Source organism: Astyanax mexicanus, chromosome 3 (genome assembly GCF_023375975.1).
Source record: "Astyanax mexicanus isolate ESR-SI-001 chromosome 3, AstMex3_surface, whole genome shotgun sequence".
NCBI classification, from domain to species: domain Eukaryota; kingdom Metazoa; phylum Chordata; class Actinopteri; order Characiformes; family Acestrorhamphidae; genus Astyanax; species Astyanax mexicanus.
Window position 1 is genome coordinate 40,128,452 of NC_064410.1, and position 17,411 is coordinate 40,145,862.

The 17,411-nt window shown below is 37.9% G+C and overlaps 1 protein-coding gene across 4 annotated transcripts; it reads right to left on the reverse strand.

Moving 5' to 3' along the window:
- Window positions 1-419: 419 nt before the first annotated feature.
- Window positions 420-16,961, reverse strand: khdrbs1b (KH domain containing, RNA binding, signal transduction associated 1b). Of its 4 annotated transcripts, XR_454774.4 has the most exons (11): window positions 16,609-16,960; window positions 13,434-13,558; window positions 12,063-12,179; window positions 7,942-8,088; window positions 6,682-6,809; window positions 5,335-5,548; window positions 5,075-5,142; window positions 4,769-4,827; window positions 4,454-4,645; window positions 2,379-2,444; window positions 420-1,265 (listed from the first exon to the last, which is right to left on the reverse strand). XR_454774.4 is itself a non-coding variant. In XM_022683160.2 (10 exons), exons 1-9 carry the CDS (start codon window positions 16,700-16,702, stop codon window positions 2,392-2,394), a joined length of 1,005 nt encoding a protein of 334 aa, XP_022538881.2. In that variant the 5' UTR covers window positions 16,703-16,961; the 3' UTR covers window positions 420-1,265; window positions 2,379-2,391. The 4 variants fall into 4 exon arrangements, 2 of the variants coding, with proteins under 2 accessions (XP_022538881.2, XP_007249462.2); XM_022683160.2 differs by lacking the exon at window positions 4,454-4,645 and having other exon boundaries at window positions 16,609-16,961; XR_007438064.1 differs by lacking the exons at window positions 420-1,265; window positions 2,379-2,444 and adding an exon at window positions 2,750-3,178.
- Between the last annotated feature and the right edge of the window lie 450 nt (window positions 16,962-17,411).

The window sequence follows — 17,411 nt, forward strand, 5'->3', positions numbered from 1 at the left end:
ACCCAATTGTCTTTTTGCAAAAACCTGAATTTAAAAAACAGCCACAGTGACAACTTCCTGGATTGTTTTTGTTAACACCACAACAGTATAACAGCTGATTTAAGCTGTTAAAACTGTGTGGCACTGCCACATTCACATGCTGAATGTACTAGAGCGTGCATATTTTCACCACACTCTTTTTCAAAGGAAGACAGCCTAATAAAGCAGTGAATCTCTTTATAGAACTAAATGCAGGCACTTCCTAAATCAGGGCAGCCACACTGAAATTTCCCTCTTTAGCAAACCCTGCCTAAGAAGGGCACACTGTGAGCAGCAACACAGCAGGAGTGTCAAAGTTCCATGCAAATTCAAACGGGCTTTTGGCTTTTGTAACAGAATCTCTTTTACATGGAAAATCACTGTAATCCCCAATGCTGACACCATGTTTAATAGTTTTTTATTATTAAATTTTACATAAAGAAAAAGTGTACAGGCATTTGCCTTCGCCACACAATCACAGTGCATCAACCGAGCGCACATCGCTTTAAATGAAAAACAGGTCATGCAGCACACAAGGATAGCTTTGGCACAAGAGCAAGACGGAAATTACCATGGCAATTAAACATGAAGACGAGGACTGTGCACAGACACACAGGCCAGTTAGTTCCACATTAGCATGCCCGCTGCTCTGAGTGAGTGTGTGTGAGCGTGCATGTGTGCGTTTGTGGGGGTTAGTCTTGCAGAATAATATATTCTGCCATTAATCTGAGGTAGACCAGAAGACTGGAGGGAGGGAGAGAGAGAATGACCATGGCCAAAATAATACACACACAATGAGACAATGAGAAACACACTGGTCATATTATGGAGTGCAATAAGTGTACTTGAGAACAGCCTAAATGAAGAACATATAAAAAATAAATAATAATAATAAAAAAAAAAAAAAACAGGACATGTTATGTAGACAGAAACACTGGCCCAGACACACTTCCATTGTGTGACCACACAAACACACACTCAAATCCCCCGCTGAAGGCCGTAGGACAAGTAAGCCCTTTTCCGCTCCAGCTCAATATGCTTTGGCAGCTTCGCCAAAAAGGACATTGATTTCCTTTTTTCTTTCCTTTTTAAGATGTGTCGATGCACTTTGCAAGCACTCCGCTTCAGCGTTCTTGAAAGATGTCCAACAGAACTTCTGCCCAACTCCATCTGTGCAGATCTGAGCAGCTTTCCAGAAAGTGGTGGTGGTCAAAAGTTTGCTTCTACACAGCAAAGCAAAGGCTTCCCTGCAGGAGAAGTGAATGCAATCAGATTAGCAAAACAAGCAGGGCATTTCTGATAAATGTAAAACACACAAAAACACTGTCAGATGTTTGTGGGCATAAATTCTTAATTTGAATATGCACAGAGAAAGCTCTGACAGTAGAGGAACAAGACACTCGGTAACAGTTTACTTGGATGGTCCATTTGATGGCCTATTGATGCTCAACTGACATTCAATTAACATTCAACTGCATGTCTATTAAATGTAACTGAACTGAAAGGAGAAAGTAAATGACAATGATTCTCTATTAAATATAACCCTACATTCAACTCTAACTCAAACTCTAATCCTAACTTTTTAGGATTTGGTTTAGGGTGTGACTTAAATTTTGGGCTAAGGTTAGGTGTAGGGTTAGGTTCTATTTTAAGTCATTTTCATTCAACGTAGGGTTAAGTTGCATTTAACAGACATTCAGTTGAATGTTTGTTAAATGTCAGTCATCCAAGACTATAGGCAAGGTCACTATATACTGTCAAGCAGTAAAAGGCCAATATATTTAGTAATAGGAATCCATCCAGTTATATTTGAGAGTTGTCTTTGACATCAACACATCTAATCATCCAACATCAAGACTTCACTGATGCACTGATAGCAAAACTCAAGGCATAGGTATAGGTATAGGAATCCTTTAATGGACTGAAAGACTTGAGTGCAAACATAGTCAAGTCACTGCTCTTAAGCCTTGGGAGTCAGGAAGTGTACATTTTTATTTCTGTTATAAACTAACAGTCATTACTTAGCTAGATAATCTTAAAAATATATATATATATATATGTATATACACTTAATTATTTTGGACTGCACAGAAGTGGTTAAAATATCTAGGACAAATAGATAGACTGCAGTCTTAAAATATATACTATCACTATATCCTCCAGTATAGTTTATCATTTATCTTAGCCTGTTGTCAGGTTGCTTTCACCTACCCACAAAAATGGTCATGTTAGAAGGTTACAGAAGATAAAAAAATTTAAATAAAATAAGATAGAATACAAAAAACAACAGGGACTGTTGTATAACACATCAGGATAATCATCAATGCCCTATAAAAACCTTAGCAATAACAAACACTAACCTGAGAAAAAAGTTCAACCTCCTGTAAAGCTCAACTCCATGCCAGGATCTCTTGAGGAACCGTTCCCTAAAGGGAAGAGAAAAGACTCTGAACTCGGCAACAAACAACAAACTGGCAGTCATATAATATAAAAATAAATGGAACACATGCAGTCTACAAAGAAGGTATAGGTCATGCAACTCAAGCTTTTCAAGAACTTTTCTTTAAAGGCATTTGGAATATTTATCACAAGTTTCATGTAGATTATGCAAAAGAAAAAAAAAAAGTAGCAGCAGCTTTACCGACAGACACCGATACAGTACTAAAAACTTTTAGCAAGAGTTGCATTACAGTCCTAATCTAATGTGTTAGTATATCAACATATTTTGAAGAAAAAAAATCTATTACTGTGTGATTGAGTTTTTTTCTTTACTTTTATTTTTGTGACTGAAACGTTTAATTCATTACACGGCAAGAGGTTTATGTAAATGTAAGACATGACACACTACCAAGAACAAATTTAGGGTTAGAGCTACCTTTACATGGCTGCACTTACGGTTTAATCAGTCCTCTCCTTGCCTAAGTCATTACTTTCATTAATAAAATCAGCTTCAAACTTGAAAAATATGAACCCTGAAAGCTAAACCTTATTAAATTCTGTTATTTCAAGCTAGTAAATACATTTCCAATAGTAAGATCAAAAATAAAACGTCATTCAAGAAAAGTTTTATACATACCCAAGCACCGAATGCTTAGCTCTCTAAAGACATTAGGAAGCTATCCAGGTTATTTTAAAAGGCACAGGTCTTACCTCTAGGGTCCTTTTTAAGTATAAAGAGAGAGAGAAAGATTAAAGTTGCGCTTTTTTAAATCAAATGAAACACTTTAAACAGAGTCCTTTAGAGTGGTTTACGTCTCCAGTCTACATGCACTGGTTTAAATTTAAAATCTGTTTTGAAGGTGAAGAAAGATTGATGTAACTGAAGGTTATAATTTATTTAAAAGGGCATTTCAGCTTTTATAATGACAGGAAAGAAAAATAAACCAGGTTAAAGTTTCATAAAAAAACAAACTAGGCTTTATTGACAACTGCTGCAAAACATTTTTGGACAGATTTAGTTACCTATTTAGGCAAGCTTACACATGTAGCATTCTGCATTTTATGGAGAGGGTACAGAGACTAAATGGCAGTAAGTACAGTTTGGACGTATTTTAACTATGTACAAGAGATTCATATTTAGCTGCAGTATCCCTTTACATTAGGAAGAGGTGACCCTTGTAGAGATTGTTGTCCCAATCCTTCTTAAGCAGTTTGTGCATGCAGTTTATATAACATGGTTTCCTCCATGAAGATCGGACTTATTTTATATTTTTAAACATAAGTAGCCAAAAACAGGCCATTTTACAGAACAGTTTTGAAGAGCCGTAACTTATTTTATCAAATTAAGGATTTGAGGACAGTCCATCTCAACAGTGTCTATTAGGGCTATATTTCAAAACTCTAAAATACAATGAAAAATATTGAAACCTAAATCTAGATTTACATCTTTTAAGACTATTTAACACAAATAAGGAATAGTCCATGGTTGTTTGCAATGCCATTGAAGAGATTTTTCGTTCCCTTAATTAAAGTTGGTTACATTACATAAAATACATGATTTGGTTTAATTACTTTTTTGATCTACTATTGAGCAGAATTTTGAAATGTAGCCTAAATGGGAATCTGCAACTGCATCTCTAAAGATTCTTTTAAAAGTAACACAAATTAAAGTGGTGTCATGGGACACTCAACAAGTGGCTACACAGTTCTGCTTTAACTTTCAAATTAAATGTTTTACCCAATCACTGAGAAGAGAGGGGAGGTGGGAAAAAAATGTATATATAAACAATGCAAAAAAGCAAAGGGAGATAGGAGCAGGGGGGGGAGGGGATAGCGAACCAAAACTGAAAACAAAAGAACAGCTCATTTTTTAAATATCTAAACCCTCAAAAACTGTCTTGGACTTTCAGATCTTGAAGCATTCAGTTGCCGATTTGTCGAGTTTCCTTTAAAAATGTCCAGAGTAGAAAAACGAAACCCAAAGACGGACAATTACTTTTGTCGGGTTGCTTAAAGCGTGAGCTGCCATGGGAGACAGTCATCATGGTGACACATTATGGATGACGTCCTGCGTGTGGAGTTCAGTATCGTCCATAAGGGTGTTCTCTGTACGTCCCCTTAGTTTGTCTCTGAGCAGGGGTCTTCCCAGCAGCAGCACCACGCTGTGTTCCGTTCCAGTCATCCTGAGCTAAATTATCAAAGAGACGCAGACTGAGCATGGGTCCTTTAACACTAACGTGTAGCGCTTGACATGTATTATAATAAATACCAACAAAGAAAATAGAGGAACACGAAGCATAAACAAACTTACCATAATTTTCATATCCCTCCTGTGATTCTCCATGACCATAATCATAGTACTCTGGCTCTCTGGAAGAGTTAAGGCATGATGTTCCATTAATTACCCAGTACTATTTATTTACTACAGACTCCATAATTGTATCAGTTACAGCAATGCACAAATAAAGTACATTAAAACCTAGTATGAACTACAGGGTGACAACTATGCGAACTCTGCATGCAATGAAGCCATGTTGTCTATAAATACGTCCATGGCACATGCATGATGAACCAAAAATCCAGGGACAAAAAAAAAAGAGCTTCTGTTTCAACTTACGCTTGTTGTTGACTGTAGTAGCCATCATAGGATTCATAAGCTGGGTCTGTGTAGCTTTCATCATAAGACTGAGGAGGAAGAGAGATGGGAAAAGAAAAAAGACATCAGTCCAATGAAGCGACTGCTGAGACAGCAGCTCCTTGCATGAGCACTCATTTATAAAGATTTAGATCTTGCGGAAATTTGTTAAACAGTAATTAAGACTTTAATCAGACAGGAACTTTAGTTTAGCATGCAGCAAACTTGTATATAAAACTTACATATTCTTCATAATTCTCCTGGGCAGGAGGGCGTGGTGGCGGAGGAGGCATTCTCTGGGGTCCTGCAGCAGGGGCACGCGCACGGCCAGCCGCACCACCTCTTGCTGGCTGAGATGGCGGTCCACCTCGCCCTGCTGGACCGCCTCTCACTGCTCCGCCTCTAGAAGGACCACCCCGAGGGGCTCCGCCACGCATTGGCGGCATGCCACGACCCCTGGAAAAGTGACATAGGATGTTTTACAAAAATTTATATTATAGATAGATTTACATGGAAAATATACTGGTAGGTCCTGCGGTTCGCAAAAGATTCTGCATATTAACCCTATGCTCTTACTACATGGCTTAAGGGATACACATGAGTTTTGCTAACTTGTGATCAAGAATCTAAATAAAATAAATATATGATATATGACTATTACTAAATTTGGGGGCAGAGAAACATCCTTGGGAACAGACGGACTGGCATCCACATTCCTTGAGCAATAAACCTAACTCACAACTGCTCTCTGGGTTCTGCGGTGGCCGCCCACCTCTCCAGGCATGTGTTCTCAAACCTAGGCCTGGCACAATCATTTTGTTCAGACAAAAAAAATTGTCTCAGAATTTGTGATAAATGATAATTTTAAGACTATATCATACTGCAGAAAATGAAAATATAACTGCATAACAATGCAATTAAACTCACAATTACAATTACAAGAGACACTGCAGTTGGATAGTTATAATTATATACAAAATAAAATTTAAATAAATTTGCATTAAGTTCATTCAAATTAATGTGCTCTTTGGTTAGAAAACCACAATGAACTTTACTTAACATAATTTTATACTTGTGATTGTGTCCATATATTGTATACGATAAGTTGATTTTTCAATAAGTTATTGTGATGGACATACTCACAGCCTTAATTGCTTCTGCGTTGCGCTGTGCAGTGGCTGTAAACTGTGCTTAATCCTTATACAGATAACTGTAAATCAGATCTGAACCACTATTATACAAGACCTGTGGGATACATCCTCATGCATAAATTATCAAGTCAGCTCTGAGCCACTTTCATATCTCCTTTGAGATCAGGCTGTGCAGATGTATTGAGAATTCACCCCCGCCACATCATAATTCACTGCACTCTTCCAGATTACAATTAGTGTCAGCAGCAATGTCAGAAGCAGCTAACGTTAGCTGCTAATGATGGCAAGCACATGTGGGTCCTCTGAGCATGGCAGTGTGCTTACATTAATAAGAGTGATAGTCACTATAGTCACACACAAAAAGCCAAATATAATACAAATTGTTCAGGCAGAAATAAAATTAAATGTAGAGTGTGTGTGTCTGTGTGTGGGGCATACCTGGGTGCAGCAGGTGCTCCGCGGCCTCTGCCCATTGGGCCGCCTCGACCTCGAGCGCCATGATCCTGACTGCCATTCAGATAACCCATCTCCATGAACTGCTCCTGGCAAATTTCATCCATCATGTCCTACAGAACAGACACAGGGTAAGTTTAGTGTGAGAGGGGTGGAAATAAACCCCTTAAACATACATTCAAACACCATAACTACATTTTACAATAGTTTATCATTAAATACCTGCAATATAGGATGCCTAATGTACAGAGACAATCTGAGAATAGCTATTAATACTGGAGGTGGGCAATATGGCTCTAAAATAATATCACGATATTTCATTGTATTTACACAATAACGATACACTTGGTGATATGGCAAACCACTGAATTAAAAAAAAAAAAGTATTTCAAGAATACACTACTGCAACAATTTTTTTACATTGTATTATTGCATACAATATGATATAGTACACCCCTAACTGAGATATTAAAAAATACAAGAATATTATCAGATTTGTAAAAGAAGTTAATGATCCAGAATATCATGACACTAAAAATATTAATAATAATGCATTCCAATTATATCCCCAAATATCCTGGAATAATATAAAATGAATGATACTGGACAGATATACTCTCTCTAGTAGATATATAATGGGGAATGAGAACATTATGTGGATTTTTCTTTTGCTAAAACAGTGAAAAAGTAGTACCCTAATGTGATAATTAGGGGTGGGTGATATGGCACGATATTTCAAGGTATAATATCGTTCATGATATTTAAAAATGTTGGCGATATTATCGCATACAATGCGATATGGCACACCCCTAATTAATACACATAAATATATCAGAAACAGCCGATAAGTAAGTGACAGGAGTAAAGATAACTAGGCCTCCTGCCACTGTCGACCAAAAGGACTGATGTAATTATAATCACAATCCATAATCAACAGAGGACAATGACAGTTAGTATGCAAATCAGACTCATTTCACACAGCTGGAAGAGGACAACGAGAAAGTGATTTATCAGATTAAATATTAATCTGTAGCCATGAGCAAAGTGAGCCAAGGTCTAATTTAACAATGTAAGCAGTTAATCAGTGTTAAACATTGACCTATTTGGATCTAATAAATGAGGGAGCACTGCAGGCAGGAGGAGGTAAACTAAAACCTCTGCAGACGCTGCACACAATCCATCTACCTTCCTGCCGGCTCCAGAAGGGGAGACTTTTTTTTCCCTCATTTTTTATTTGATACTTACCGGGAACAGGAACTTCTTAATCTCCTCCATAGCATGGGCCATGCGCAGGTATGCTTCGGGCACCGGGGCAAAGACTTCAATAAACACGTGGAGCTCCATGGACAGGTGCGCATATTTTGGCTCTCCACTTTTCCTCAGGCCTTCCTCCTGATGAACAAACACCACACGCTTTAAAAGGTACTCCAGCTCCTTATGTTTGATAAGGCTACAAGCTGAAAACTAGCTGACGGTAATTACAACCAATTACCATTTACAAGGAGCTAAAGGCTTCTAAACGTACCCAACACCGCAGCTGCCTGCACGAATAGAACGCTGCAATATATGGCTCTTTTGCTGCAGCAAACAAAAAACAGCAGACAGGCTTCATTCAAATAATGCCAAACACAACTCTCGCATTTGACCCCAACCATCTGTCCGCTGACAGCACAAAAATCACAGCTGAATGTAGGACATTTACCTGCACTGGAGTGAGTACTCTTCACTTTTCAGAAAACTAATCTTTTGTGCTTGCTTGCTGATGTAGTAACACTAATTCTGCTCTTAAAATGTATTTCAACCTAAACGTATCCCCTGTGGATTTACAGCACACTTGTTTTATTCATAACCTGTAACTATAAATAAATATTCTAAACCTGATAGAGCTAGCTAGGTGTATTACGGAGTGGCTGTAGCATCAAATGATTAACAAAACACAGTGCCTTAATAGCTACTGCTAGTACACCTTCATACAAATTGAATACCCCTACATTAAGAATTCAACTTAAGTAAAAGAGCATTCCACACTTTATCCACAATGGCATTTTCCACAGAGAAGAACAGAATGAGCACATGTCACTACAATTCAGGAGGCCCACAGCACTGCAGGGTTTAGTACTCTCCCAGAATAGAAATCATCACATAATTATCAGACCATTCATGAGTTCAATCTGGTGTTTTTGAGCTAGAAAAACATGCCGTGCAAAACTGTAAACTACCAGTCAAATGCTTATTGCTCCTTCATGTTAAACATAAGTTATAGTATGGACACAGACTGAGCATCCTCTCTATAGTCTGTGTTATACCTGCATTTGTGCATATTTTCCAAAAGCTTATGGATACAGATGGAACAGAACACTAGAAATCACAGGGCAGTATATCTACAGTAAGTAGTAGTTCAAACTAAAAACAGCCACATTCATATGGACACAGCGAGGAATAAGAGCTGTTTAGAGCCGTTTACTCCAGTACATCACAACAGCATTTTCTATTGTTTCCATGTTTTTGCCCTCTAATGGATAGAACACTTAACATCCATGAAACTAAAAGAACAGATAAAGGTAGTTATGTACAATATTGGAGGGGAAACAAAGACATTGGGATAGTTCTGCAATGTATACAATATAAGAGTAATATATATATATATATATATATATATATATATATATATATATATATATATATATATATATATATATATATATATATATATATATATATATACACACACACACACTGAACAGACAATATGTCTCTAGAAGTCATTCTTTTTTTTTTTAACAATGTACTCTGACATTGCACAAGACACTGGAAATATACTGTGCAGCCCTTCTTAAAAGTATGCGGGCAGCAACAGTTACAATGTCTGAAACTATCTTAAGGTATTATCAAGCCTTTAGAGAATTGTCCATCCCTTTTAAAAAGGCACAATCACTGAAATGAAAACGATCATAAAGTAAAAATATGCAGATATAACATTACACACAAAGAGAGAGTGTGAGGACATGGACGTTTTGAAATACATAAAGTACCAGCAGCCAAGACTGGCTCAATGAGGAGAACAAAAATGATGCAGTCTTGTTTCTTCATGTTAGTCACTCTAACAGCGCTGTTAAAGTTTGTGTTGTATTACTGAGTAACTTTTCCATTATACCTTTGCCCTGAGGACTCGAGTTTTACTTTATCTCTGGTTTATTGGCTTTTCTGTGGCATTCACTTTCCCATCCCATCCTACATGTCTGCTAATCCATCACTGAGCTCTGTAGCCAGTCGCACTAAGGCTGGAGAAAATTGACCAAATTCCTGTATTTGCTGAAAGAACATTAGCAATCGTTGGGGTGAAATAACTAAAGGTTCTGGGTGAAGGAGGCATGGACAGAATTTCTAATTTGAGAAAAAAAAAAAAATAACACTTGATTCTCTCATTAGTGTAAATTAAGGCCTGTCATTTTTGTTATCCCAAGACTAAAGTTAAGCCACTGACCTTCAACTGTGTTAGTTAAACAAATAGATAATTTCCAGACGGGTATACCATAAAGCAGGGTTTCCCCAGTTAGCAACATAACTTAAAGCACAATGTACATCAAGTCTATCTAATAGGAAAATGACTGAGAACAGCTTTAGGCTTAATGCAACTGGTTAACTGTAGATTCATATGGAGACATCCTAATGAGGAGAACAACAAAGTTTTGGCCCAGTATATCCTTATAATACTTGTCAGACAATATTGCCCTTTTAAGACCAATTAATGCCAAGAATATAAATGATAATATAATTACCTAGTAATGTAAATATCCTTTTTACAAAGCAATAAACAAAAACGAGAATGGATTTGGACTAAACTAAAACATACAAAAAAAAATCTTAAATTAGGAAAACAAAAATCCTAAAACGTTATTTCACTACTATTTTTTATTTAAACGCACAATGGGCAACAAAAATGATTAGGTCTAACACCTGCAAAAATGACGATTTTACAAAAAGTCAGTAACATTATTGTGAAAGGCCCAAGCTGTATGCTGTATTCATAACTCCAACTTCACAGTTTTTCTTTTCCAAGCTTAATAAGCAGCAGCAATCTGTATTCCAAGCATGATATGTGGTGGAAGTGTGGCAGTTCGCTTTAGTATCTCTTTGAAGTCTAAGAGTACATACATTTGCATGCACATTGCATTCCGCCAGATCAACAAATGCAAAAATAAAACAACGAAGATGTACTCTACTCCTCAAATCAGGTATGTGTAACCAATGTGGGAACGGACAGCTGGGAGGGAATTACTGCTCTGGTTTCATAATATTTACTGGCAACAACAAATACATCCTCTATGCTTGCTTCTTCATTGCCTCTCTACTAAAAATGATTTTAAAACATGACGCCATGGACTTGACAGCTGACAGCTACAACTCGCCTTCTGGTGCTTTAATTTGGATCAAAGACTAGGGTTACTTGACGACTTTGCTGTTTCTTGCTGAAGCTTTCATCTGGCATACATCACTTTCTCTAGCAGAGGTGCTTTGGTTTCCTCGGAGTGACTGGGCAGAAATATCTGCTGTTCCTACTGATTCTATTTTAGCACTGCAGTGAACATTAGCCTCCAAATACAAAATCAGGTATACATATAGGACTGCCTATTCGATTAGGAGCAGAATATGCCTGAAACCTTATCATTAGGAATAATGTACCACAGTTCAGTTTAGAAGCGTCTGCAAGGCAGCTAGCCATTTTTATTAACCACCTACACAAACAAACACATGCATCAAACGTATCTCCTGAATAAACATTAACAAATAATGAAAAAGCGTCTAAAACTCAGTTCTGATGTGATTGACAGAAAACATTTATGTAATAAGTTACAAAAGGAAACTAAAATCTTTGTGCAGCAAACTCTAAACCAGTTTTATCTGAATTATGTAACTTGAGAGACACTGGGAGAAGAAAAATCATTTAAAGTTTTAGTGCCATCAAAAGCTCATCCATTACATTAATTTGCTGCTGAATTACAAAAATAAACGTGGGTCATTTCACATACTGGTGTTTCATAGAAGCCTGTATGTTTTTGTCTTCATCACGTGTAGTTCACATGAACTAAGACTGGACAATATTTCAATATCAATGTATATCACAATATATATTGAATTCATAACTTCCTTCATGGTACATCACATGATTTGGCATATTTTTTTTTATAAATTTGCTCATTTCCCTACATACATTTTTAGAAGTATGTACAAAGATCAATTGTGGTTATTATTGGCAGTTTTTTCTGTTAGATAATTTTTTACCGTATTGTCCAGCCACAACATGAACCATTACTTACAAACGCATTGTACAAAATTTAATGTGAAGATTTAATAAGCGCATTTACCTTGGCTTTGTCCCGCATGGAACCCTTCCCCAGCACAGAGATCTTTGCTCCTGTCTCCTCCTGCAGTCTCTTGATTGTGTTCCCCTGAGGCCCAAGGATCTTCCCAACAAAGTTAAACTGCAAAAAGCACAAGGGATTAACCATTAAAATCAGACAGCTAAAACAGGGTTTCAGCTTGTGCGCATGAACATGTTTTCAATATTCACTAACATTTGGATTTTTAATCAGTAGGATTAAATAGAAGCAAACCAAATCAAAGGCTAGTGATAGATGTTAGCGCTGCAATAAACCTAATAAGGATATAAACACTTAGTAGTTCTAAGCAATCACTTCTACAGGGGATAGCTGCTTTGATGAGAGTCAAATTAACTGAAGAGGCAGAAACTCCTCTCTACTGTGGCATCATCTGGACTACAATCGCAGATGTGAGCTAGTCATGGAATCCAAATTAAGCAGAGGAAAAGCAGTCTTGTGATAAAAACACTACTGCACTCTATGATCTTTGGTAAGCCTGTGAAATCTTTGGTAAGCCTTGCTCAGGGACTCAACTGTGATTTCAGTTTTCTGCAGCAAGGGCAGATTAGGTTGTGTGAGAATGGGAACATGATCCACCATCCATCATTTCAAACTAAACAAGAGAATTCCAAGAGTATGACTAATGGGTGGATAGGCTGGGAGAAGAGAATAAAACCCAGCAGGAGACACAAGAACATAAAATACTGCAACTACAGTAAAGAAAGTAAAGAAAGACCAAGAAAGATGTAACCCTACATGGAAGATATAAATTCAAGGTTTTAAAAAGATTAACAAAGAATGCTTAAACAATTGAGTATGACCCAGTTTTTACAAATCCCGCTTCAGGTCATATAGTTAAGCTACTGCTCCTACACACCCACTTTTAAAAAGTTTATGAAGGTCATGTAAATTGGTTAATGTGTTGATTCAGGTGTGTTGGGGAAGAACACAAGCAAAATATGTGCATCAAGAGTATTCATCTTTTTATTTAACTGGCTGCACAACAAAAGAAGCATTAATAATTTAAAACACTGCAAAATGTTTGTTCACAAAGCAGTTCATCACACCAGAAAACAACTGGCCGTCATTCAACACTACTTACAATAAGTCTGAAAGCTGCTAATCCATGGCCAGTGCACACTGAATAACAATCTTTCAGCCCTTTTTAGTTGACATTTCTAGTGTTATTACATCTCGCCTGCCCAATGACAGCAACCAGATTAATGATGGGCAAATTCTCAATATCATCCAAGTCTGTACATAAAGCCCCACACACGCTGGCAGTCACACTGCCTCTAAACCAATATCGAACAACCCCAAACACTACATGAATCAGCAGAAACATGAGGCACCTACCTTCGGGTACTGTTTGACTGGTATGAGAACCCTTTCCTTCAGTTTGATATTCTTTGCTGTGAAGAGATCCAAGTAAGCTTCGTTGTCCTTTTCTGGTGCCTCCTCTTTCTGCACCCTCTCAATTTCTGGAAAAAAAAAAAAAAAAAAAAAAAAAAACACATTTTAGTCTCCTGTCATCCGTAGCAGTTTCGCTTGCAATAAATCATGAAACCACAATGGGAATTTGTGCAAACTTAATAAAAATAAAAGCAATAAAGCTTATATGTAAGCAAAAAAGGTTGAGAAAGAAACACAGCTAAATATAGTGTCACAAGAAGGTCAAGGACAAAAAAAGTTGAATACTAGAGGGATGAATGTTGTCAGTCATTCAAAACAAAGAGAAAACCCCAGTGGCAAAAGCTGTGATTACTCACTTCGTAACTACAGTGAATACAACAACAAGCTCCCCAGTCATTTATTTTTGCTCCAAGACAAAGCAGTTTACAGAGCATCACGTGTTTCAAGGGAGTGAAGCTCCAGGTAAAGCATCACAGCCTCTTATTTCAGAGAGCTGAACAAGTAAACATGCATTTCCCACTGGGATTACACTGCTCATGAATCAAGCTTAGCAGAACCCAAGAAAGGTCCTGGCAATCTGGCACACAACAAATCTTCATGATTTAGCCTAACCAATAATAGTAAACACACTGTAATATTACCTATTACCTAGTACCTAGTACCTATTTATATTTATTGAATCTTGTGGAAAAATAAGCTAAAAAAAAACAACTGGACGTTGCTAAAAATGCCTACTGTAATATACATTAATATAACTCAAGACACATACAAAGTCTTTGATTGTGATTACAATTGCTCTGTATCCATTATAGCCTTGGTACTTTAAAAATGCAGCATATAAGGTCTTAGGCTTTGCAACACAAGCTGCTACTTTAAAGCCACAGACAAGAAACGTTATTGATCAATCCAGGCCCCTAAACTAATGAGCTAATGGACTGTAAAGAGCAGATCCATCAGCAGCGCTTTCTTGGTAGGGTTAATGCAAAAACCTGAGTAGCCAATCTGTGAGACATGGAAAAACTGATCTGAAACAGTCACATTTGGAAAATCGACAGCCGGTTCGAATCTACAGTAAAGGTCCCAGTGGGTTGCTGATCTGAAACAGCTGGTGCAGCTGGACCAGAGGGAGAAAAAGAGACTACAACATTTCCTGTCGGAAAAAGAAATCATATTTAATAGTCACATTTAACACTTCCCATACTATTCACATAAGGTTTAGGGTACATCGTCTCGCCAAGCGTGGCTCTATAGAGCTTAACTGTAACCCAGCTGGAGACCACACACACTCCGGGTGCACCATGTAAAATCTCACACACAGAGGCTCTGAGAAATCCACAGCATTTTGAGCCACTGAGATCAACATTACTGACATGTTTTTTAAATATCACCATGCACTAGGTTACACAAAACATACTGGTACAGAAGAGTCTTCCTTTGCACAGTAGCGTTGAGCTAAATGTTGCTTCAAAACTAATGGAAGTCTACATCACAGATATTCCTGTTGTGTTGATAAACATTAATTGTAGCTTGCTAATAAAAACTCAACTTACAGCTAACTTACATTACATTTTGGAGCACTATTTCACTATTTATTTCCTAATTTTGGTTGATATGATTCAGATATTGGTATGAACAGTTAAAAGCAGAAAACCTGCAAGGAATACCCACAAAGGATGTAATGTATTTAAGTACAAACGTTTCTACATAATGCAGCTAATCCATCCTCTACCAAACATCTGACAGCAAAATAATGATTTGCAGGATTTATTTTCTATTTATCTATTGTTTTTTTTATATTATTATTGGCTTAAATGCTGTAGCAACCCAAAAATATCATTTTAGATCTATCGAACCCTCCAGTGTTTTACCCTAGCTCTAGTGTTTTAAAAGCCCACAGTGTTGATACAGGGCTTCAATTACAGCTAACGTATGTTTTTAGCTAGTCTACGTGAACACACAATCAGCAGCTGGAAAAAAAACACACCGACTGCAGCGTTAACGGAGCACCAGATTTAGCTGAAGATCATCCCGCTGCTTCGCTCTGACCGGGTCGCAGCCGAGGGGGGTAAAAGCAGCTCCCGCGGTGGGGGAGGGGGCAGAGCCGGTGGCGGAAGCCTCGCGGTCCCCCGGGTCCAGCTCACGGTACAGAAACCGAGGCTCGGGCTTCACTCACAATAATTTATTTTACGAACAAGCTTAGCTAACCTGAGTAGCGTTAGTTATTTATGTTCGATTAACACCAACATATGTTAGTTAGGTATTAAATAAATAATAATAAAATAAAATTACTGTATACAGCAAGGTTAGCTAATATTACTGTTCAAAAAACTACTGCTCTTTATGAAAAACAACAAATAACGTTACTGTTACAATTTCCGCACGTTTTAGATTCACAAAATCAATTCAGAGCAAGTTTCTTCATCTAACGTTAGTTAGCTTGGATCGCATGTGTGACGTTACAGACGAGTTAATTTTATTATTTTATTTTATACGTCTTAATTTAGTAGTAAAACACACAATGTACTTAGCTACTAAACAATTAACTTTTTTTTGAGCGACACCGTTTATAACGTAAAATTATTGCACTCCTTAAATTTACAAGGTTTTAATTTAGCTACAAACAATGAATTAAAATATATAAGACGTTTAAATAACTATCATAATTTAAAAAAAAAACATACTAATCGACAAATAAAAGCTTATAAATCTTAAGAGTTTTCTAGGTTTAAATTTGCTGTTCCACCTTAAACAGCACAGCAGTTAACAGACCAGCACCTGCGCAGACACCAGTAACAGTTACCGAATTGCAGCACCATTTAAGGTGGAACGGAAAATTCAAAAGAAATAACCCAGTAACGGTTTCGGTCATCTTTTTTTTTTTTTGTTCTGACTATACCTCAGTCACAACATTTCTCTCCTGGTTCTGGAAACTTCCTAAGGTTCCTCTGGTTCCAGTGGTCCTCCCTGACTCACTATTACTATCTGTAACTTTCTGATTCTGGTTAATTTAACTTTAATTCTGGCTGTGTTAGTTTTGTAGGTAATGGTCGCTCCGGACCCGCTGCTCTGAAACACCCGGTTACTGTGTGTGTGTGGGTGCAGGTTCTGTGGTCCGTACCTGCAGAGATGAGCTTCATGGCGTGGATGAAGGAGCCGTCCAGGCTGTCTCTCTCCGCCAGCAGCTGCGGGAGGTACTTACTCTCGTTCTCCATTTTGGGTCTGAGAGAGGGACCGAGGGGACGGAGGAAGTTTTAACCGAGGCGAGGCTGCGCGCCGAGATCCGACAGGGAACCGGGGGGGTCTGGAGTGAGGATGCCCCTGCTAAAGCTCCACTTTCCCTCGGCGGGTGCGGGTGGGGGCCCTGTTTTTTGCTGGAGTCGGCTCGCTGTGTTCCCCGTTGTTTTAACCGGACGGAGCTGCGGACCGAGCGGGTCTCGTGCGTGCGCTGCACTGCAAATGGAAGAACAATGCGCGCGCGCCGAGAAACGGGGACGAGGCGAGCGGAAGTGACGCCGCTGCAACGACACACGTGAACGACCGCCCACACTGAGATATTCAGCTAGATGAAGGAGATTAAGAGAGAAAAAGTGTTTTTATAACTGTAGAGTTTTATAACGTAACTTTACTTCATAAACCGTGGATTATTGATATGTGAGGCATGCTTTAGTGCTATTAGTTATGTGGTAACGTGACTGTTCACTTTAGTTACTTCTTTTAGTTTTAATAACATTTATAGTATATCCGGATAGAGTGCACAGCTCTGGAAAAAAGGAGACCACTTGAATATGATGAGTTTCTTTGAATTTACCAAATAGAAAACCACTGGAATATAATAAAGAGGCATAAAGTTGGCATAAAGGTATCCAAAAGCAGTGTGTAAGACTGGTGGAGGAGAACATGCCAAGATGCATAAAAAACTGT